Genomic DNA, 23,567 nt, shown 5'->3' with positions numbered 1-23,567 from the left:
ACCGGTAAACCGACGTATCAGAGTATCCCTCTTTTTTCTTTTTCTCTTTTCTGCTAGAGTTCTACGATTATAGATTATTTATTCCTCTTTCCTTTGATTATCTAAATGCTGGCAACAACATCTTTTGGCATTCAATGTTTTCAACAAGTGTGTTTTTATGATAAGATTAGAAAAAATAACTATCAGTAATTTTCTACTTTCATCCGTTAAATTGTAGCAAAAACCCTTTATTATACGTAATTTTTTAATTTGGTATGGTTTGGATTAAATTTGATAGTTAGAACTGACTCTACTAGTAGAAAGAGTGAAAGACCATACCACAGAAAGTCTCTAAAAAGGAGAAAAACAAAAGTCTTATAATTGGCGTACAATTCATTATTGAAGAATCAAAAAAAAAATTCTATAATATGCGGCATGCATGCCATTTGTAGCCCTTCTTTTCGTTTCTATAACCTTTTCCACAATTCACTTGGAGAGAAATGGAACTTTCTCCGGTAATTAGCCGGTCTACTATTAAGATTAATTTTTAATCATTAGATCTGATCAAAATCACATTATATTAAAAAAATATAAAAAATAAATAATTTTTGATATAAACCTGAAAGTTGAAAAACAGAGTACTATTGAAAGTCTTTTTTCAGTTCTACCAGAAAAACTCTCAAATAATAAATAAATAAATAAATAATATTTTTCTAAAATACAATAAATAGATTTTTATCTTCCTTTTCATAAAAGAGAAACATGGTAAGTTTTCAATTTCTTGTAAAACCAGCTCATGGTATTGTGAAACAAGTTACTTTATTGAACTTACTGAGAATTATTTCATAAATACTCTTAAATTATGTAACCTAATAGCTAATACAGAATGATCGAAAGATATAACTTTTAAAAGCTTTTTGTTTAGGGGATCATTTTTGGTAAGTTGATTTACTGGTACGGTATATTTCTAATCGTTGTATTTGATTAAAATCACATCAAATTGAAAAAGTATGCAAAACATAAAGTTTCTGATACATATTTTATGAGCGGGGACGGAGAAAGCACTCATCGCCTTAGTCCTTTGCAACTTTATTACTAAGATTTGGTGTGCATATATTCAAAATTTGGTTTGTTTTTTGCAACCTTTGAATTTGGTTTAAATTTAAAGTGAATTTTTACTTTTTTTTTTGTTTAAACTGCTACAATTTTTAAATGAATTGTTACACTAGGTGAGAAATGGAGCATAAGGTTATCTAACGGAGGATCCTGACCCCACCCATGTCTCTCTTTTAAGCAAAGAGATGGTTTTAGGGGTTGGGAATGGGGACGGGAAATCATTCCCCACCCCCGCCCCCACTCGATTACCATGCGCCCATACTTTCTGTTGTGCGTTCACCTTCAATGAATACGTTTCATCAATATATTGATCAACTATTGTATATCTGAAGCAAAAACAATGAGAAAGATTACACACAATATGTTGTCTGTAAAATCCTAGCTTTAGATGATGTTTGGTTCGCTAGTTTGAATTTTATTGATTTGAACAAAAAAATTTAAACTATGTGGTTTAAATTATAGTTTGAATTGTCGTTTGGATGTGCAGTTAAAGTTCTAATCTAAACAATGAATAAAATTTAAATTTGTGTTTAATAGGTGTGAAAAGCTGAGAGAGTAGACACATTTTTACTGTTTAAAAATAGTTTGAACGGTTGAACTTGAGGAGAGAAGTAAATTCTAAGTTGGATTATTTAACTCAATTCAAACAGAGAATATAATTCAAACTACATGTTTACCAAACACTAATTCAAACTGTACTTACTGTTCAAATTAAGTTGAACTGAACTATACTAGTGAAACAAACGATGCCTACTTACATGGTATACCATAAACAATGAAGAATGAAATATTCACACCACTAAAATAACATATGATTTTTACGTGGGTTCCTTTTTTAATAGGTCACCTTGATCATCGAACATATACATCTTGTTACATTTTTTGCCACTCTTATAGAATATCATTATATTTCCAAATAATTGTTGCGCGAGTAGCAAAAAAATAATTGTTGCGTAACATATTTTAAAGATAAACTCGAATATATGATACGCTCATGTTTGTATTTTTGTTACTGTTTTTGTTCACCAACTACTATTAGTTCAAATTTGTATCAATAATTCAACAATTTATAGTATATAAATTAAAGAATATATATCGACATTGGTAATAGTTAGTGATTATTATTAGAGAGAGTAGTTGATGGAGATATTTTACTGGCAGAAAGGTGCAGAGATAAGGAATCTTTCAGCTTATCAATGCTAATCGGAGATTCGAACGTGGAGAAGTACTTCCCCAACCACCACAAAAAAAAGAAAAGAAAAGAAAAAACTCACTTCTGTTGTCTTTGTATTTTGACTTTCATGTCTTTTCCTTCCTTTCCTCCAACGGAAAATTGTAAATAGTTCCCACCTCACAAAAACAGAGACTGCGTGGAAGAAATGGGGACTTTGGAGGATGAAAAATCGCTTTTGGAAGATGGTCTTCTTCAGGTTTTTACTTCGACATTCTTGTTATCATTCTAAGTTTGCTTGATTACTAAGGCAAGAATTGGTAGTGTTTACTTAAGAACAGAAAATAACTTGGGCATTGATTAATTTTATGTCAGTAAGATCAAGACCCACATCAGTTTGTAATTGAAACATTGCCCATTAGAAGCGAATTTGTTTGGTTTGAGAATTTTGGATAATTTGGATTGAGTTTTATTGCAATAAATTTAACCGAGTATTGCAATAAATTTGTTGAAGTTAAAATACGGTGTAAACGAATATTTTTCTTTTATTAATTTGATCTTCTATGAATCCCTCGTGTGGCTCTGAGTATTGTAAGATTTGTTGAGAGTTAAGGGCCATCTATAAAAATATTAGATTCAACTTCTTGGAATCTAGGGGAATTTGCTTGGATCCACACATTTTGAATATTACAGTAACCCATAAGATTTTTTCTGCGGAATATAGTTTTTATTCTTATTGATTGTTGATTTTGATATTGTATCATATGATTTACGCGGTGTCATATGTATCTGTAATATTTAGACTGAAGGCTGCGGACTTTACACTGGCGACGGCTCAGTTGACATCAATGGGGAGCCTGTGCTGAAGAATAATACTGGAAACTGGAAAGCATGCTTCTTCATTCTAGGTGCTTTATTGTTTTCCTATGTTGGTTACTGGTTTTCAGTATGAAAATGTGTTTAGCTCACTCAATGCGATGCGTAATGCAGGCACCGAAACTTGTGAACGCTTGACTTACTATGGGATCTCCCTTAATCTAGTCACATATCTTACAAAGAAACTGCATGAAGGAAATGCCTCTGCAGCAAGAAATATAAGCATTTGGCAAGGCACCTGCTATCTTGTTCCCATCATTGGAGCCATATTGGCAGATGCATACTGGGGAAGATATTGGACCATCGCAGTTTCCTCCGCGATCTATGTGATAGTAACCACTAAAGAAATCCCCATTTTTATTCGTTTGGATACAAATAAGAACATCATTTAGTGCCGTTGAGACATTGTCCTCTCACCATGGCATTTTTTATTTTAAAGAATCCTAAGTGCATGACCATTGAACTATTTAGGTGAGCTTGTAGGAAACCATAAGGAAATTAAGAAATTAAAAATGTTAATGGGCACAACTAAAAATAAAGATTTAATAATATAATGATTTGTTGATTGTTGTGTTGTGCAGGGAATGTGTGTTTTGGCTCTCTCAGTATCAGTTCCGGCTTTGAGGCCGGCGGAATGTTTTGGTTCTGTGTGTTCATCAAGTACTGTTGCACAATCTGCAGTATTATTTTTTTCACTTTATCTGGTTGCACTAGGGACTGGTGGGATCAAACCATGTGTTTCACCGTTTGGTGCGGATCAGTTTGATGATGCTGATTCGAAGGAGAGGGTGAAGAAGGCATCATTCTTTAACTGGTATTTTTTTACAATTTGCAGCGGCGCTCTTATATCAAGTACTTTTGTGGTGTGGATTCAAGACAATGTTGGATGGGGTTTAGGATTTGGAGTTCCTGCATTCTTTATGGGCATTGCTATGGTTGTTTTCCTTTCTGGCACACCCCTGTACAGATTTCAGAGACCGCGGGGAAGCCCTATTACAAGAATTTGCCAAGTTTTGGTGGCGTCTTGCCGTAAGTGGAATCTGGAGGTGCCTACTGACATTAGTCTCTTGTATGGAACACAAGACAGAAGTTCTACCGTCGAAGGAAGCTCTCTATCAGTCCACAGTGATACACTGAAGTAAGTAGCTGCCTATAATCTTATGCAACTTCCAAATAATTAGTAAAATCATGAAGTTATCAGGAAAATTTATACAATTGCTTATTGCAATTGAAAGCAACAGACAATCTAAAGGGATATCTTAAATTATGTATCCTTTAAATTATGATAAATTAGTTTCACCAGAAGGAAGCAAAACTTTGTTTGAATCAGTAGGTTTCAAAACTTAACATGCCATAATATAACCTTTCTAAAGGTATTTTACACCTTTAAATTTCAATGATCTCCACTTTTGTCGCAGGTTCCTTGACAAAGCCGCTGTCATTTCTGATGCTGAGATTCGTAATGGGGACTTCTCCAATCCTTGGAGGCTTTGCACTGTAAACCAAGTGGAAGAGCTAAAGACTTTAGTCCGTTTGCTTCCGATATTGGCTACTGGAATACCTGTGGGCGCAGTTTATGCTCAACTTTCCACAATGTTTGTGGAACAAGGAATGATGATGGACACTACAATAGGTTCTTTCTCTGTTCCTGTAGCGTCTTTCGCAAGTCTGGACACCATCGTTATTCTTTGCTTGGTTCCCATATATGATAGAGTGATTATCCCAATTGTTAGAAGATTTACAGGCAAGGAAAAAGGCCTTTCGGCATTGCAAAGGATGGGAATTGGCCTCTTTTTTCTTGTTCTGTGCATGTCGGTGGCTGCTATCGTGGAAGTGAATCGACTGCGGCTTGCTCGAGAGCTTGATTTAGTTGACAAAACAGTAGCTGTACCACTCAGTATCTTCTGGCAAATGCCCCAATACTTATTAGTGGGCATCACAGAGATGTTATTCTACATTGCGCAGTTGGAGTTGTTCTATGAAGAGTCTCCAAATTCCATGAGAAGTTTATGTAGTGCGTTATTACTTTTAAGCTCATCATTAGGATACTATCTGAGCTCCTTTATTCTTATAGTAGTAACTTACTTCACAAGAAATGCTGGCAAGAGTGGATGGATAACTGATAATCTGAATGAAGGTCATCTTGATTATTACTTTTGGCTTTTGGCAGGTCTTAGCTTCCTCAATCTGTTGGTTTACATATTCTGTGCCAACAAGTTCAAACCTAAAAAGGGCTCTTGAGGTTATCCAAAGGAGGTATTGATTCTGAGAACAATAAACCTAAGAAGTTGAAGAAGGTTAAGTGTGTGAAATCCAAAGTGTATATAGCTTTTTTCTTTAACGATTTGTGAAAATGTGTGTTTCATTGTACTAGCCTTCTAGATGACAATGTCAATAATTATAAAACCATGTTCCTTTGTCCCTTCAAAACTTGAGCTATAAGGAACTGGACAATGCAATCCTCTAAATTGACTTTCATTGTTGAAAATTTTAGGCTACTGTAGGATCATTTCTTGCGAAGAACCGAAGACAAACCGTGTTGTATTATACTCACATTTTATTATGACGTATTATAACAATTTGGCAATTTATATGGTAGAGCAGGCATTTTAGCCGTACTGATAGGGTCATTTCTTGCGAAGAACCAAAGACAAACTGTGACGTATTATTATACTCACATTTTATTATGACGTATTATAACAATTTGGCAATTTATATGGTAGGGTAGGTATTTTAGTCGTACTGATAGGGTTAGTAAAATGGCTTTTGACTTCATAATTTAACAGTCAGTGGCGGAGTTAGAAACTTTTTTCGGGGGCGTGGATTAACCAAAATTTTAAAAGAAAATAACTGTCTAATTATATATATATATATATATATATATATATTGCTTTTATTTCTTTTGTCAAACGATTCAAATCCCTAATAGTTTTAATTCACTTTCTAAGTTTAAAGTCTAAAAATTATCAGAAATTATACAGCAGGATAGTTATTTTTTGCTTCAATTGGGATTTATAAGTTTAAATTATTAGTGTATTAAAGGCCAAAATTTATGGTATAATCTAAATATTTAAAAAATTTTATAAATATAAATATACATAAAATCATAATTTGGGTTCTCTAAAAAAATTTGGGAGATGATTGAAAATATTTTAAAAATAGATGTAAAAACTGTAATCATAAAATTTTAAGGGGAGGTTTGCAACTTGAAGAAAGAAAAAAAAAAAAAAAGGAGGCAAAGTTTGAAATGGCCACTTGGGCCCGGGAGACATGGGCCTCAAATGGCTCCGCCCCTACCAACGTGGTAAGTAGATGTTTGGTTGATAGATTCAGAATCATTTTTGATTTATGTGTATTTTTTATGGAAAAAATTATGTAACGAATCATGAACCATGATTTAAATCAGGGTACGAATCCACCCCAACTAAACAATCCTTAAGTCTTATTGTTGGTACAATGCTCTAGCTTGTACGGTAGTTTTCTTAGCTCCAAAAATAACTAATTTTTTTTTAAAGAAAATTTTAACAAAATAAAAGACTGAGAACACTTGCAAATAGAATTTTCTAAAGCCAATAATCGCCGCCGTCGGCGATCACCACCACCCCCTAAAGCCTCATCAGGCACCCACCTTCCTTGTTGAGCGTCACCACCAGAACCGAGATCGACCTGAAGATTCTGGAGACGATGAAGTAAAGCCTCAGGCATCTTTCCTATATATTCGAGGATGACGTCAGCCATGAAGATCATGCTGAGTAGGGAAGAAAATTTGGGCTATGTTTGGAGTTGGTTTTATTTTTATTTTTTATGTTTTTGAGAAAAAAAAATAAAAATAAGAGAGAAACGAAGTTTGATACAATTAAAGATAAAAAAATAAAAATAAAAATAATTTTTTAATTTAGTATAAAATTAAAAAAAAATAAAAAATGATTTTTAGTCGTTTTTTATTTTTTATTTCCGTTTTCTTCTCTCTCAAACACAGAGAAAGATATTAATAAATTTTTTTATACTGAAAATAATCTCTTAATAAAATACTAAACATATTATCAAAAATAATTTTTATCTGAAATTAAAAATATTTTTATTTTCATTTTGGGCGCGTCCGTTTTGAAAGACGCTTTTTACATTTTCGATAAGAAAAAATGAAAATGGTGTGAGAATCGTGTTTGAGAAGCAACGCATAGAAATAAAAAACGAAAACGTTTTTATCTTTCTCCCAAAATTTGAGACATTTCTAAAAACGAACTAGAGTCGTTTTTCTTTTCTCTATTTTCATTTATAATTTGGGTTCTCTAAAAAAATTTGGGAGTGAAATGAAAATATTTTAAAAATAGATGTAAAAACTGTAATCATAAAATTTTAAGGGGAGGTTTGCAACTTAAAAAAAAAAAAAAAGAAAAAAAAAAGGAGGCAAAGTTTGAAATGGCCACTTGGGCCCGGGGGACATGGCCCTCAAATGGCTCCGCCCCTACCAACGTGGTAAGTAGATGTTTGGTGGATAGATTCAGAATCATTCTCGATTTATGTGTATTTTTTATGAAAAAAATTATGTAACGAATCATGAACCATGATTTAAATCAGGGTACGAATCCACCCCAACTAAACAACCCTTAAGTCTTATTGTTGGTACAGTGCTCTAGCTTGTACGGTAGTTTTCTTAGCTCCAAAAATAACTAATTTTTTTTTAAAGAAAATTTTAACAAAATAAAAGACTGAGAACACTTGCAAATAGAATTTTCTAAAGCCAATAATCGCCGCCGTCGGCGATCACCACCACCCCCTAAAGCCTCATCAGGCACCCACCTTCCTTGTTGAGCATCACCACCAGAACCGAGATCGACCTGAAGATTCTGGAGACGATGAAGTAAAGCCTCAGGCATCTTTCCTATACATTCGAGGATGACGTCAGCCATGAAGATCATGCTGAGTAGGGAAGAAAATTTGGGCTATGTTTGGAGTTGGTTTTATTTTTATTTTTTATGTTTTTGAGAAAAAAAAAATAAAAATAAGAGAGAAACGAAGTTTGACACAATTAAAGATAAAAAAATAGAAATAAAAATAATTTTTTGATTTAATGTAAAATTGGAGAAAAATGAAAAATGACTTTTAGTCGTTTTTTATTTTTTATTTCCGTTTTTTTCTCTCTCGAGCACAGAAAAAGATATTAATAAATTTTTTTATACTGAAAATAATCTCTTAATAAAATACTAAACATATTATCAAAAATAATTTTTCTCTGAAATTAAAAATATTTTTATTTTCATTTTGGGCGCGTCCGTTTTGAAAGACGCTTTTTACATTTTTCGATAAGAAAAAATGAAAATGGTGTGAGAATCGTGTTTGAGAAGCAACGCATAGAAATCAAAAACGAAAACGTTTTTATCTTTCTCCCAAAATTTGAGACATTTCTAAAAACGAACTAGAGTCGTTTTTCTTTTCTCTGTTTTCATTTTCTCTTAGTTATTTTCCTTTCCTTCGCTCTTCTCTCCTCCGTTCTCTTCTCTCCCCGTTTCTCCATTTTCATTTTCTCCTGAGCTATTTTCTTTCCTTCACCTCTTCTCCGTTCTCTTATCTCTTTGATTTCGCCGGTCTCTCCTTTCTCTGTTCTCTTCTCTCTGATTTCTCTGGTCTCCAATGCCTCAGTTTTGGCAGGAGACATTTGAGGCTGCTTACGAGAATTTGGTCAGTGATATTCCTGGGCTTAGAGACGCTGCTTTCTCAGAGATTGTAAAGATTTATCTTTTCTCCATCACTCTTGATCCTCTCCCTGTTAAATCTGCGGTTAGTGATTCAAATAAAAGCTGATTATTAGATCAGTGCTTTTGCTCGATTTCAAGTTTATATATGCTAGCTTAAAGTTGATTCTTTGGTTATATATCTTTCCCTTGCTGGAGTTTTTTTTTTTTTTTTTTTTTTTTGAGTGGTGTGAAATGTGAATAAAGGATTTGATTTATTTATTTGTAATGTAATTTAAAAAACTAAATACTGATTTGTAGTTGACGAGAAGTATTTTATTGCTAATGCTAATCATTATGTTCTTATATATAAATTAATTAATAATATATAAATATTATTACATATTTTTAAAAATGTAAAATTAAACACAGTTTTAATTTTTTTATATTAAAAATAATCTCTAAATAAAATTAATAAATATATTTTTAAAAATAATTTATGTCTAAAATTAAAAACGTTTTTATTTTTATTTTTATATAAAAAATAAAATTATTTTAAAATAAATTTTAAACGCATCTTTTATTTATTTATTTTTTTTTATATCAGAAAGGTGTAACACGTTATTAAGACAAAAGAAAGCGAAAGGGGAAAAAATTATTCTACTTTTTTGGTGGATAATTTTAAAAAAAAAAAGAAAAGAAAAACTCACGCTTGATTAAGCCATTTGTTTTGTTGGGTTAAATTGATGTTTGGGTTGGGATTTGCACAAATTGGAGCTTCGCGTGGAATGTGATGAGATCGAATAGTAATTTTAGTGTATATGAGAAGATTGTGCTCTTGATAATTGGATCTTTTTAATTTGAATATGTTAGTTGTTTTTTTTTTTTTTTTTTTTAACGTGAATGTCACGTTCAATAATTCTCCTGTTATGTTTTATAACTATTAGAGGCCAAAAAGCTAAATATATATATTGATTTTTAATGTAACTTAATGTATTTATGATTCGTAATTTAGACCTCATTCATTTAACTGATTTAAGTTTAGAATTTAAATTTTACTATAATAAAAAGCTCTCAGAAACAGTCACATCTAACGTTTTTAATACAGTAAAAAGTTATCCCATAAAATTATATTTCAACTCGAATTAACAATTCGAATCAACGAACTAAATAAGTTTTAAAGATGAAGTCATGAAGAGTGAAGAAAATGTAACAGGCAGGCTTGCTGACAATATTACAAGAGCTCTTTTTTTTAGGTCTTATTTATTTCACAACTTTTCATAACTTAAGTCTTATTATTACAATATTTTTTTAATAAAAATTTAAATTCAATTTTTTTACGGTGGAGTGAATGTTGGGAATTTTTTGTGCTCTTTATTTTGTTGGAAGCACAGATGAAGTCAAGAAATGATAAATAATGAAATCAAAGAACTGGAGTGCAAAAACAAAATGATAATTACACCACACTACACAATTTTTTTTAATTTGATTTGAAATTTAGCAAAATTTTCAGAATATTATAAATATAACAAAAATCACATAATCATTACTATAATGATGCTACATTTTATGCTATATAAGATATAGTTATTATTCTAATGATATTAAAATTTTACTATTTTATAAAATATAAGATACAGTTATTATTCTAATGATATTAAAATTTTACTATTTTATAATATTTTAAAAATTTTGTTATATTTAAACTCTACTGTTAAAAAATTGAGTAAGGAGCCCATGAAAAAGACAAGCGTGACTTTGATAAGTAATGGGCCGAAATAGCATAAAGAAACGCTATGGCCTTCTCAACCGCTAGATTATGTCGACGCTTCTTAAAATCCTACTTACGGTAGGACCAAATAGCCTGCCCTATCATATAAATTGCCGTTAAGGGAGAACAAAAAAATCTCATTTTTTTAATTTATTTTATTTTTCCTTGTTTTGACCTCATGTTTGCGGTCTCATTGGTGTTTTGGTGCGCTTTTGTACTATTTCCTTGGCCTTGCTTATAAAGAACCATCGTTTGTGTCATGTGATAATTTTTTTACATGTAATTTTTATTATTTTCACTCGTTTTGTTTTGGAGTACAGACTTAAGAGTTACAGAGAGGATTAGACTCTGGTGGAGAAATGGGTACTTTGGAGGATGAAAGATCACTCTTGGAAGATGGTCTTATTCAGGTTGTAATTATCTCTTCAAATCTTTCTTAAACTTCCTTCTGGAACTGATAATCTTCATTTGAAATCAGGAATTATTGTCTATATAATCTAGAAAAGAATATGTTCAAATTTACCATCTTCTATCTGCTAAGCCTTAATTCTGTTAACAAGATTATGAGTGTCTTTTGTTGGTAAGATAACGACCCAATCAAATTCAGTTATGTCCACTAGCTTGGAAAATTTTTACGTGCCGAAAAGAGAATTTTAGAATTTAGAATCTCTGCTTGCCCTTAAAATAACAGTATCATTCTCTTTTGGTTGTTTTTCCAAGAAATATGAGTGGATGATTGCTGTGGAGTATACACATGTTGTTGTTGTTGTTGTTTTTTTTTTTCTGTGATAATTTAGTGGTAGTCTTGTTGAAGTTATCTGGGTAGGTTGTACTTTTTTTTTTTTTTTTTCTGTGATAATTTAGGGGTAGTCTTGTTGAAGTTATCTGGGTAGGGTGTACTTTTTTTTTTTTTTTTTCTGTGATAATTTAGGGGTAGTCTTGTTGAAGTTATCTGGGTAGGGTGTACTTTTTTTTTTTTTTTTTCTGTGATAATTTAGGGGTAGTCTTGTTGAAGTTATCTGGGTAGGGTGTACTTTTTTTTTTTTTTTTGCGTTAGTTCTACATGGAGGTTGTTATTAGCATTTCTGGACTGCTGACAAAAGAGAGAGAAGAAAAAAAAAAGGAAAAATGGAGGGGCCATAGCACCATCTGTATTCTTGAGAGTTAAAAGCCATCTCTACAAGATAATGTGCTTTTTGTTTAAGAGTGTGTTTGGTAACAGGGAAAGAAAATAAGAAGGAAAGAAAGATATATAACTTGGGTGAGGAAAATGGAAGGGAATAAGGGGGCCTTTCTCTTATTATGTTTAGGAGTGGATTCACAGGTCTAATCTCTTCATGTTGGTAGATATTAAAATTGATGTTCTTTGAAGGATTTGAAATCCATCACCTAATCCATTCTCTCCTACCAAACTATCATGCCTCCCAACCCTCACCCCTTTCCTTCCTTCCTTCCCTCCGACCAAACAAGCTCTAAGAGTTCTTGGAACCCAAAGGAACTGACTTGAGAAAGGACTTTGCCTACAAAATTATTATCTCCAATATTTAAGTGACAATCCCATTTATGAGCTCCAATGGATCCTGACCTTTTTGGGACCATGATTTCGTGGTTTTAACTGACTTTGAATGTATGTAATAGAGTTATAGAAATTGGCAATAATTTGACGGATTTACAGTTAGTAACAACTCACAATCTCGTAATGTAACCTTGCTTTGTAATTCTTTTTCCTATTTGATTGTAGTCTTGTATTGTAAGTCTTACATGATGTCGTATGGTTATGTTCAGAGTGGACACAGTGGGCTTTACACTGGTGATGGTTCTGTTGACATCAATGGGAAGCCCGTGTTGAAACAGAATACCGGGAATTGGAAAGCATGCTACTTCATTCTAGGTGCTCTATTGTTTTCCGTGTTTTATGATTCTTACTTTCTTTGAATAAAGAACAATTCAATATCCTTTGAATGAATATAATATGTAATACAGGCACCGAATGCTGTGAACGCTTGGCCTTCTATGGTATTTCCACTAATCTTGTCACTTATCTCACAAACAAACTACACGAAGGAAATGTCTCTGCAGCAAAACATGCTACCATTTGGCAAGGCACTTGCTATCTCACTCCCCTTTTAGGAGCAACTTTAGCAGATGCATACTTGGGAAGATATTGGACTATTGCTGCTTTCTCCATGATTTACTTTCTGGTGACCACAAACTAAGATCCTGATCTGTGTTCTTTTGATAGAAATAAGAATATTATAGTGCCTACATTATTTTAGAAACACGTCTTTTTTCTCTTCAGAGCATCACCCTTGTCATTTAAATTGGTTTATAGAACACTAGTGTTACTCTTAAGAAAATCCAAGAGCTTCAACACCGAATTGTTTTAGATGACTATAGAGGAAAGCAAATGCAATTTTAAGAAACACAATGATAGTAACCTTCTGTCCTTTTTCAACCCAACTCTTTTTTATTGAACCAAAAGCCCCCTCATTGAAGAGGTAGAGTAGCACTTTGCATTGGGGATATTATCCGTTCCGAATTTCTGTTGGCCGCATTTTGTGGATCACCTTTATTATTATTTTTTTAATTTAATTATAACGCTAACATTCCTTGCAACCACGTTAACATTGAGTCCTCTTGTGCATAAGGAAAGAAAGGTGGGGGGAGATCATATAGATAATCGTCATTGAATTGATTAGTTACTTTTATTATGTCAGGGAATGTGTGCATTAATTCTCTCAGCATCGGTTCCAGCTTTGAGGCCTGCAGAATGTACCGGTTCTGTATGTCCATCAGCCACTCTTGCACAGCAAGCAGTGTTCTTATTTGGACTCTATTTAGTTGCGCTAGGGACTGGCGGGATCAAACCCTGTGTTTCGCCATTTGGTGCGGATCAATTTGATGATACTGATTCCATGGAGAGGATGAAGAAGGGATCTTTCTTTAACTGGTTTTACTTCTCAATTTATATTGGCATCCTTATGTCAAGTACTTTAATAGTATGGATTGAAGATAATGTCGGGTGGGGTCCAGGATTTGGAGTTCTTGCATTGTTTGTGGGAATTGCTATTGCTGGTTTCATTTCTGGTACACCCCGCTATAGATTCCAGACACCAGGGGAAAGTCCTATTACAAGAATGTGCCAAGTTTTGGTTGCATCATGCCGTAAGTGGAATTTGAAGGTTCCTAGCGACGGTAGCGTCCTGTTTGAAACACGAGAAAAAAGTTCTGTTATTGAAGGAAGCTATGAAGTTAATCATACTGCCACACTGAAGTAATTATCTTCTAATAATTTTACGCTGCTAAATGATAATTACTAATTGATGTAGTTATCTTGCACAATTCTTGAATTGCCTTAGCTGGAACTAAAAGAATACATGCTCTAACTAGTCTCTTCTAATTATGTGGTCCTTCAATTGCCATATGACAGATTTTTTTTCCCCCCTTGCAGTGGTGGTTTTTGCTTTCATTTTCATTTTCTCTATAATCATTCTTTCTTGTAGTGAAAGCATTTGTTCTTTACTGTAGTCCTGATACGTTTTGCACTGACCTGTTTTGTGCTAAGATTTTTCATACTATGCTCTCTCCCGTACTATTTTTCTTCTATGCTCAAGCTAATTAAAAATTCTTTTTTACTCGGAATTTGTTGCGGGGTAACACGTTTTACTAATTGCTCTGATTTCACAATTTGATTGTTACAAGGACTTCTACTAAATATGTGAAAAAGTTTGAGGTATTACATGGATATGGTTTCGTTTTCTTCCAGACACTATTGGTGCTTTAAAGTTTATCCGAAAGGAAATAAAAATGTCCTCTGATCTCTAGTTTTCTTACGGTTTCTAATCTTTGTAGCTTTTAACGTTTAATCGATATGTACTTTCTAAAATATAAATAGCTCTTCTAAATGTTAATGAACTCTACTTTTGTCACAACAGGTTCCTTGATAAAGCTGCTGTAATTTCAGATGCTGAGATTAGTAGCGGGGATTTCTCCAATCCCTGGAGGCTCTGCACTGTAACTCAGGTGGAAGAACTGAAGACTTTGATCCATTTGCTTCCGATCTGGGCTTCCGGAATATTTATTTCGACCGTCTATATACAAGTTTCGACAATGTTCGTCGAACAAGGGATGATGATGGACAGAACTTTTGGTTTTTTGACCATCCCTTCAGCCTCTCTCTTAACTTTTGATGTCATTAGTGTTCTCTTCTTGCTTCCCATTTATGATAGCCTGTTTGTCCCGATGGCAAGGAAATTTACAGGCGAGGAAAAAGGCATTACGGTGTTGCAGCGGATGGGAATCGGCCTCTTTATTTCAGTTTTGTGCATGGCAGCTGCTGCTGTGATAGAAATTACTCGACTTCGACTTGCCAAAGAACTTGACTTAGTTGACAAGAAAGTAGCTGTACCTCTTAGTATCTTATGGCAAATACCCCAATACATTTTAATGGGCACTGCGGAGATATTTACGTACGTCGGGCAGCTGGAGTTCTTCTACGAGCAGTCTCCAGATGGTTTGCAGAGTTTATGCACATCATTGTGTCTTTGTACAATTTCATTAGGGTACTATCTAAACTCATTTATTCTTACTATTGTGACGTACTTCACAACAGAGGGGGGCAATGTTGGATGGATACCGGATAATCTGAACGAAGGCCATCTTGATTATTTCTTTTGGCTTTTGGCCGGTCTTAGTGTCTTGAATATGCTGGTTTACATGGTCTGTGCCAAGAAGTTCAAACAGAAGAAGAGTTTCCAAGGGAGGAATCATTCATGAGAACAGACAGCTACAGAAGTTGATGGTAAGGGTGTAAAAGCAATTCTTCTGGTGTTTTTTTTTTTTTTTTTTTTTTTTTTTTTTTTTTTTTTTTTTTTTTTTTTTTTTTTTTTTTTTTAGGATCTGTTTGGTTTACGCATAAAAGTCAGTGATTCTGATTCATTAGCCACAATTTTATTAGATAAGAAAATTTTAAATTCAAATTTTTTATAAGATAAAAATTATTGTAATAAAATTAATTCAAGTAGGAACTAAACAGAGCCTAAAGTTTCAGTGGTTTATATAAGGCTTAAGTTCGGATAAGGCCTTGACTTCCAATCTTGAATTAGACTTCTACCTTCAAGTATATTTTTTTTAACTTAATTTGATAAAAAAAAAAAGTATACAAAAAGTCATGAGACATTTTTTTAAAAGAAAAAATAACTTATTTTCTAAAACAAATAAAAGAGAAAAACTATTTTAAAAAATTTACAAAAAGGCTTAGGCAACCTATATTTTACTCTCTAAATATTTCGTATAGTGACTAAAGTTGTTACATTTTTTTTAATATTTATAAAGGTTGATCCGTTAAATTTTTAGATAAGAGCCATTAATCGTAAAAGTGTTTTATAAATGACCCATTTGTTAAAAATTTTACTTAAAAATTTAAGAGATGAATCATTTATATAATACTTATTGAAAAATTTAACATACCATTTTAAATGTAGAGACTATTATCATGGGTCTAAGAATTGAAACATCATTATCATCATCTAGTCGGTCAATAATTAAGAAAGCATGAATGATGATTCTGGCCTTCACCTTTTTTCTTTTCAAGCAACATATATGGTCTTCTTCTTTTTTTTTTTTTTTTTGCGTTAATCAAGCAAACATATGGTTTAGCCCACCTCTTTTTCGGCTTATAAAACTGTCAGTGACGCAAACTTTTATGATCCGGAAGAGAGCAAGGATTCTATTTATTACGGACGGTTAGGCAATCTAACATTCCATCTTCCGAGGTCTGTCTTCCCTGATTACGTCACCCACATTTCAATTCAAAGTTTTTAGATGCTCTGAATTTTAGGAATTGTCTCTGTTCTCTAACTTGATAAATGTACGTCCGTTTATTTTATTAATTTAAATTTACTGTTAGAAATAATTATATTTAATTTTTTATTATAATAAAATTTTTTTATATAAAATTATATCTCAATTTAAATTAAAAATTTTAATTAACAAATTAAATAAATTTATATATTCTTTTTTGTATTCTTGTTGAGTGTTACCCATTTATACGTGTAGCATTTAATTTGTTAGTGTAATATTAAAATATATAATCCAACAACTATATATTGAGTATTATATTTAAGGGATAAAATCTGGTAGGTATTTTTTTAATAATACCTTAAAATAATACCTTGATTTTTTAATACTTTAAAATTAATTTTTAAAATATGTAATTTTCAAATGATCTTTTAATTAATTAAATAACAATTAGTATTTCTTATGATTATTTTCTAGATCTATTAGATTTTGATTAATTAATAAAAGGGTTTTGCATATGAAAAATCAACTTCAAAATACCAAGAAGATGTTTTTAAAAATGTTGAGATATCACTTTAATATTATCAAAAACATAAAATATCAAGAGCATATTTCGCTATAACACATAGTATCAAAATAATTTTATTCCTATATTTAAACAAATCATATGCTACACACGCACACACTTAGAAATGATGTTACACATAAATATAAAAAAAATTACATTTATCAAACTGGCAAGAATAATGGGTTTAAGACTTTACCTTAAATTTTCAGTGTAAGAAAAAAATCATCTTATATTAAATTGTTGTGCATTTATACTATTAAATCAATTTATCTTACTTTCAACAAAATTCAATTTATCTTTAATTCTTTTCTCCATTTTGATTATAAAATGATTTTAACATCCTTAAAAATTAAAAATTAAAAATTAAAAATATTTTATATTATTCTCATTGTCACTCGCTGTACTTTAAAACTCATTCTCATTAAAAAGAACAAACAAAAAAGGAACGAAATTTCTAGTAAATAGAAGCTTTCATCAAACTTTAGGTAGTAAAAATCATATTTATTTTAGGTAGTTATTAAAAATAACATATTTCTAAAAATATAATTTTTTGTTTTTCATTTATTCTTATTTATATTGATGTTTTTTTTTTCTTCGAACCATTCTATTTGTCTCTATCTATTTCGTCGTCGTTCAGGCACCTGCTCTTCGTGGTGTTGTATTGCGCCGAATCAAATGTTCTTCAATCGAGCCACCACATCGATTGGTAAAGACGGGGTTCCAACATTGCTGCTTAGGTTCGAGCTTTTCTTAGATCTTCATCTTGATGTGCTACAATTGAATCATCAGACGAGTGGAGAGACAAGACGAGCTTCATCATAAAAAATTTGCCAATCTTCTCGAGACTAATCACTCTCCATGATGACGCAATCACTTGACCTCGCAACGACGACATTCTAGTCAAACACGAGAGAGAGAGAGAGAGGTGAAAGGATTTTTTTTAAGGGATGAAGTATTTTTAGTATTTTGATTAGGTTAAAATATTTGATTTTATACTGTATGATATTTACTAAACTTTTTTAATATACGCTTTAATTTTAATTAACCCTCCCAAAATTGTTATGTCCCTTCTCCATAAAAAGTAAATTTTCATTCTTAATCATTTATTAGACGTTTGGTTTATGGATTAGAATTATGAGATTATAATTATTTTTGATTTACGTGTATTTTTTATGAGAGAAAACACTGTAACGAACCATAAACTATGATTCAAATTATGGTATGAATCCCCTTACGTATTTAGATCTTGCATAATGCAAAACCATAGATGATGCTAGCTTAGGCCTAACGGGGCTTAAGCCTACTGAGCCAAGCTAACTCTTTTAATTTGTTCAGTAAAATTATTATTTTACTTCATTTTTTTTTTTCTTGTTTAGCCCCCTTTAAATTTTTTTATTTTTAAAATTTTATATTGAATGTTATAACAATTTTCACTTATATCCTTAATTTTGATCTTAATTTATTACTTTACCTTTCTTCAAATTTTATTTTTTGACTCTAGATATTATGTAAGAATTTAAAAGTTTTTCGTTTGCACTCTTAATTTTTGCTTCTAACCGTAGTTTTTTTTTTAAAAAAAAAAAAAAAAAAAAACTATTTCTAACTATACTCTGTTATACAATTAATTCAATTTAAAATTTTAATTTAACTCAAGCCCTTTCTGAAATTTTTTTTTGGCTTCGTCACTGTGCAAAACTAGATACACTAACGAAGAATCTTCATTATTGTTTAGCCCTCGCAAACTTCAAATATAAACGAACCTAATAGAGAATCTATTAATTAAAGGGCCATAAATATTAATAGTTCAAAATTTACGGTATTAAAGTCCATTTAGTTCGCTGATTTAAGTTTTTAATTTGAATTGAGATGTGATTTTATGTAGAGTTTTTTACTGTAATAAAAAAATTAAATGTGACTATTTTTAAAGTTTTTTACTGTAATAAAACTCGAATCGGTGAAAATGAATACAACTTAAGTTTTTGATATTCATAAAATATATATTATACAAATGTAAAAAACCTTCAAAGTATCTTATATATGTTGGGTTTCTTTACTTTTCGTTCACTTTAAGAATCTTTTGAATTTAGAAAGAAGGGATTAGATAGATAGATAGATAGAGAGAGAGTGTCAGAGCACAGAGATAGAGGAGATGGGTTCACAGGGGGAAGAGAGAGCTCTCTTGGAAGAAGGTCTTCTTCAGGTTCCAACTCTCTCTCTCTCTCTCTCTCTCCTTCCTTAACATTTTCGATACTTCAATATCTTAACTTGAAATTTGACTTTACTAAAATATCGTTTCTATTTGCATGAATTGGATGAATATTTTGATTGGATATGATTAAGATCAGAAGTTATTGAGCTTAAAATAACAAAGCCCCTATAGGCTTGATCTAAAGGTTTAGTCCCTTTTTAAGGATAATTGAGGTTTTGGTATTAGAAATCACGAACTGTATCAGTTTTCTCGAAAATCAAATTGGGTTTTGACCAGATGGGGATTGCGTTATCTGTCGGAAGAGAAATAGGAAATTGAGAATCTGGGTTTATTTTTTCTCAATTTTCTTTTGGTTATATGTCCATAGATCTCGAGGGTTTTCTTTGATTGTTCATTTCTTTGGGGCTTAAACTCGTATAAAAAACATTTATTTTCGCCTGTTTATATTTATGAGAATTTATTGCTGCCTACAATTCTATGAGCAACTTTATCTTTCCAATAAACCATACCAGAATATGATTTTACCTTAGTGATAAACAAAAAGTTCTCTGAAATATGTTTTGAGCTGAAAATGGTGTCCTTTACATTTTTATACTCATTTCTGTATGACCCATATGGTGAAAACTCATGTCTGTTACTCCAGGATGAAGGCAATGGTCTTTACACAGGTGATGGATCAGTTGACATTCACGGGAAGCCGGTGCTGAAGCGGAATACGGGAAACTGGAAAGCTTGCCCCTTCATTCTAGGTTTTCGATTGTTCTTTGCATTTCTTCTATTTATAAGATAATTTGAACTTGTTTAGCTTTTTATGCTGTGTGAATTATGATACAGGTACCGAATGCTGTGAACGATTGGCGTACTATGGAATTGCCACGAATCTGGTTACATATCTTACGAAAAAACTGCATGAAGGAAATGTCTCTGCCGCGAGAAATGTTACCACTTGGTCAGGCACTTGCTATCTTACTCCCCTCATTGGAGCCATTTTGGCAGACGCTTACTGGGGAAGATATTGGACAATTGCTGTTTTCTCCACAATTTACTTCATAGTAAGTTGAAGTTCTGTTTGGAACATCAAGAATGATTTTATTTGTTCCAATAAGAAATATCATTTAGCGTCACATATCTAAATGGCATCACGAAATTTTTGTGTTCCTGCTGTCTGTGTTTTGTTTTCATCAACTGCTGCTCGTCTTTGGATAACTGTGTCGTTACTTTTATTCTGTTTACATTACATATTGTACACATCATGATGTTTCGTCATTTGCTGCTTGTCTTTTTTTTTTTTTTTTTTTGGGCTCATCTTTGGATAATCGGTGCTTGTGTCAGAATACAAATGATTTGTTCTGATTTTTAAAGTAGATTGTCTATTCAACAAAAACTGATAGCTTGTTATCAATATAGGGGGTGTGTTACTTTTCTTTGTACTTAGAAAGACTATTATATTTACTCTCTTAAGGTCTCACCACATTCATGAACTTGATTAAAAGATTACTACTTTTCAAAATTAGATGAGTAATTAGCAAGGGGTGAATTTAGATAAAGTTGTAAGCATTCTTCTAAGACGGTAATTTACACTACAAAATCGAGCAGCCTGAACCTCAGCCTTCTATCGATTGAACCTGAAAAGGGAAACTTCTCCCTTATTGGTGCTCTATTCCAATTTGGCCAGGTCTTGTCTCTTGGTATTGGGGACCCGTATAAGAGCTTACCTTTGCATATTAATGAGAGTGTTGATGCTTCGTAAGTATATATGCCACCTACCATTTTATAAATAAGTTGGCTTTATCAGATGACATAAATGCCTAGTCAAGAAATGGTTAGAAGAAATAAAGAAAAATAATGTTTTGGATGTTTGGTCAATAGTAATGATTACTCTGTTATTGTTTTGTACAGGGCATGTGTACTTTGACCCTCTCGGCATCAGTTCCAGCACTAAAGCCTCCAGAGTGCTTTGGTTCTGAATGTCCATCAGCAACTCCAGCACAGTATGCAGTATTCTTCTTTGGACTTTATATGATTGCACTAGGGACGGGTGGGATCAAACCATGCGTCTCTTCCTTTGGTGCAGATCAGTTTGATGATACCGATCCCGGAGAGAGGGTGAAAAAGGGATCTTTCTTTAATTGGTTTTACTTTTCTATAAATATTGGCGCTCTAATTTCAAGTAGTTTTCTGGTCTGGATTCAAGAGAATGCTGGGTGGGGTATAGGATTTGGCATTCCTGCATTGTTCATGGGACTCGCAATTGCTAGTTTCTTTGCAGGCACATCCCTATATAGATTCCAGAAGCCTGGGGGGAGCCCTGTTACACGGATGTCTCAAGTTTTGGTTGCATCATGTCGTAAGTGGAACCAGGAGGTCCCTAAAGATAGTACTCTCCTGTTTGAAACACAAGACAAAAGCTCTGCAATTGAAGGAAGTCGTAAACTTGAGCACAGTGATGAACTAGAGTAAGTTTCTTCTAACTCGACTTGAATGTCAAATATAATGTTAAGAGATTAATAAGTTTCTTCTTCTAACTCAACTTGAACGTCAAATATAATGTTAGATTAAGGACTTTCTGGATTATGCTATTGATATCGTCAATTTCTGTTCAAATTATTTTTCATTGTTTGATACTATTAGTCTGGTTGCCACACTACTATTTTATTTTTGGATTAAAGACGATCGCTCTCTATTATTTCATTCCCTTAATATTTTATTTGGATCAAATTGCAGAACTACTTAATGAACTATTTTTTCCCCTTTTGGTAGGTGCCTTGATAAAGCTGCTGTTATAACTGATTCTGAGACGAACAGTGGGGACTTCTCCAATCCTTGGAGGCTTTGCACAGTAACTCAGGTGGAGGAACTGAAGATTTTGATCCGCATGTTTCCCATTTGGGCTACTGGAATAGTCTTTGCTGCCGTTTATGCCCAAATGTCCACAATGTTTGTGGAACAAGGGACAATGATGGACACAAGCATCGGTTCTTTCACCATTCCTCCAGCCTCTCTCTCAACTTTTGACGTGATCAGCGTTATCTTCTGGGTTCCTGTTTATGACACGGTAATTGTCCCCATTGCAAGGAAATTCACAGGCAAGGAAAGGGGCTTCTCGGAGCTGCAAAGGATGGGAATTGGCCTCTTTCTTTCAGTTCTGTGTATGTCAGCTGCTGCTGTGGTAGAAATTAATCGGTTGCAGCTTGCCAAAGAGCTCGATTTAGTTGACAAACCGGTAGCTGTGCCAATTAGCATCTTTTGGCAAGTACCCCAATACTTTTTGTTGGGTGCTGCAGAGATTTTCACATTCATCGGACAACTTGAGTTCTTCTACGACCAATCTCCGGATGCTATGCGGAGTTTGTGCAGCGCATTATCGCTCCTGACAACTTCACTAGGAAATTATCTTAGCTCTTTTATTCTGACTGTTGTAACTTACTTCACAACGCAAGGTGGGAAGCCCGGATGGATACCGGACAACCTGAATGAGGGTCATCTTGATTATTTTTTCTGGCTTTTGGCCGGGCTCAGCTTCCTTAACATGTTAGCTTACGTCGTGTGTGCCAAAAAGTACAAGCAGAAGCTGGCTTCTTAAAGAGTCTCCGGTGAAATGCGTCATCTGAGAGAAATGGTGAACGATGAACTGAAAGAGGCTCAAGGGTTGAAAGCCAAAGTATGAACCCTATGTTCTTTCCATTGGTTTGTAAATAAGCATCACAATGTGTTGAAAAATATATTTTGAACTTCCTCTTAGATGTAAGGAAATTTGTTTCAACTTGATTTTACTTGAGAAAAAAGGAGCACTGTAATTGTATTGTTTATGCATTTGGTACCAAGTATTTCTTTTTCAACAGTTGAATGAATACTTTGTCCAAAAAAAGAAAAGTTGGAATGGAAGGGAGGAGAGGAAGAAAGCGGGGGATGAATGTATGAGCTCTTCTCTTCGCCCACAAAATTGCATCCTTGCACTTAAGGAATCGGGAGGTTTCATTCATAGAATCCGTTATTTTAACTCCTCTTCTTATTAAATAACATAAATAACATAAAAGATTGGGTTAATTTCACAAATGGTTTTTGAAGTTTAACCTCAATCTCATTTTAATTTTTAACTTTTCAAAACGTAAAATTAAGAACATATAAAGTTTAGGAACATATAAAGTTTAGAGACTAAAACAATATAAAAAATTAAAAGTTAATTCTCACATATAGACTTAAAATTTTAGCTTTTTCTAATTTTGAACTCTAATTTACACAAATTTCATCAAATTTTAACGTCTAATTGATAGAAAGACTGAAACTGAAACAAAATAAAGCTTCAGGAATTATCTACGTGATGTTTAAAAAGTCAGAGACTAAGGTGAGATTTAATATAAATCTTGAGGACTATTTATGAAATTAACCCTAAGGGATTATCATAA

At 32.7% G+C, this 23,567-nt stretch overlaps 3 protein-coding genes across 6 annotated transcripts; all 3 read left to right on the top strand.

The window, feature by feature from the left end:
- The first annotated feature begins 2,245 nt into the window (after positions 1-2,245).
- LOC21402208 (protein NRT1/ PTR FAMILY 8.3) lies at positions 2,246-5,547 on the top strand. Its single transcript, XM_010107217.2, has 5 exons — positions 2,246-2,525; positions 3,069-3,174; positions 3,257-3,474; positions 3,724-4,280; positions 4,561-5,547. Exons 1-5 carry the CDS (start codon positions 2,475-2,477, stop codon positions 5,381-5,383), a joined length of 1,755 nt encoding a protein of 584 aa, XP_010105519.1. The 5' UTR covers positions 2,246-2,474; the 3' UTR covers positions 5,384-5,547.
- Positions 5,548-10,744: 5,197 nt separating this feature from the next.
- Positions 10,745-17,888, top strand: LOC112093373 (protein NRT1/ PTR FAMILY 8.3-like). Of its 4 annotated transcripts, none has more exons than XM_024171636.1 (6): positions 10,745-10,789; positions 10,906-10,998; positions 12,371-12,476; positions 12,569-12,786; positions 13,303-13,859; positions 14,521-15,417. In XM_024171636.1, exons 2-6 carry the CDS (start codon positions 10,945-10,947, stop codon positions 15,359-15,361), a joined length of 1,776 nt encoding a protein of 591 aa, XP_024027404.1. In that variant the 5' UTR covers positions 10,745-10,789; positions 10,906-10,944; the 3' UTR covers positions 15,362-15,417. The 4 variants fall into 4 exon arrangements, with proteins under 4 accessions (XP_024027404.1, XP_024027405.1, XP_024027406.1 ...); XM_024171637.1 differs by lacking the exon at positions 10,745-10,789 and adding an exon at positions 17,590-17,888 and having other exon boundaries at positions 10,874-10,998; positions 14,521-15,386; XM_024171638.1 differs by lacking the exon at positions 10,745-10,789 and having other exon boundaries at positions 10,874-10,995.
- Positions 17,889-19,035: 1,147 nt separating this feature from the next.
- On the top strand, positions 19,036-23,000 carry LOC21402207 (protein NRT1/ PTR FAMILY 8.3). The gene is made up of 5 exons (XM_024171658.1): positions 19,036-19,152; positions 19,805-19,910; positions 19,996-20,213; positions 21,061-21,617; positions 21,922-23,000. Exons 1-5 carry the CDS (start codon positions 19,102-19,104, stop codon positions 22,742-22,744), a joined length of 1,755 nt encoding a protein of 584 aa, XP_024027426.1. The 5' UTR covers positions 19,036-19,101; the 3' UTR covers positions 22,745-23,000.
- Positions 23,001-23,567: the final 567 nt, after the last annotated feature.

This window comes from Morus notabilis, unplaced genomic scaffold (assembly GCF_000414095.1).
Source record: "Morus notabilis unplaced genomic scaffold, ASM41409v2 Scaffold102, whole genome shotgun sequence".
Classification (NCBI taxonomy): domain Eukaryota; kingdom Viridiplantae; phylum Streptophyta; class Magnoliopsida; order Rosales; family Moraceae; genus Morus; species Morus notabilis.
This window is presented reverse-complemented; position numbering and strand designations above follow the sequence as displayed.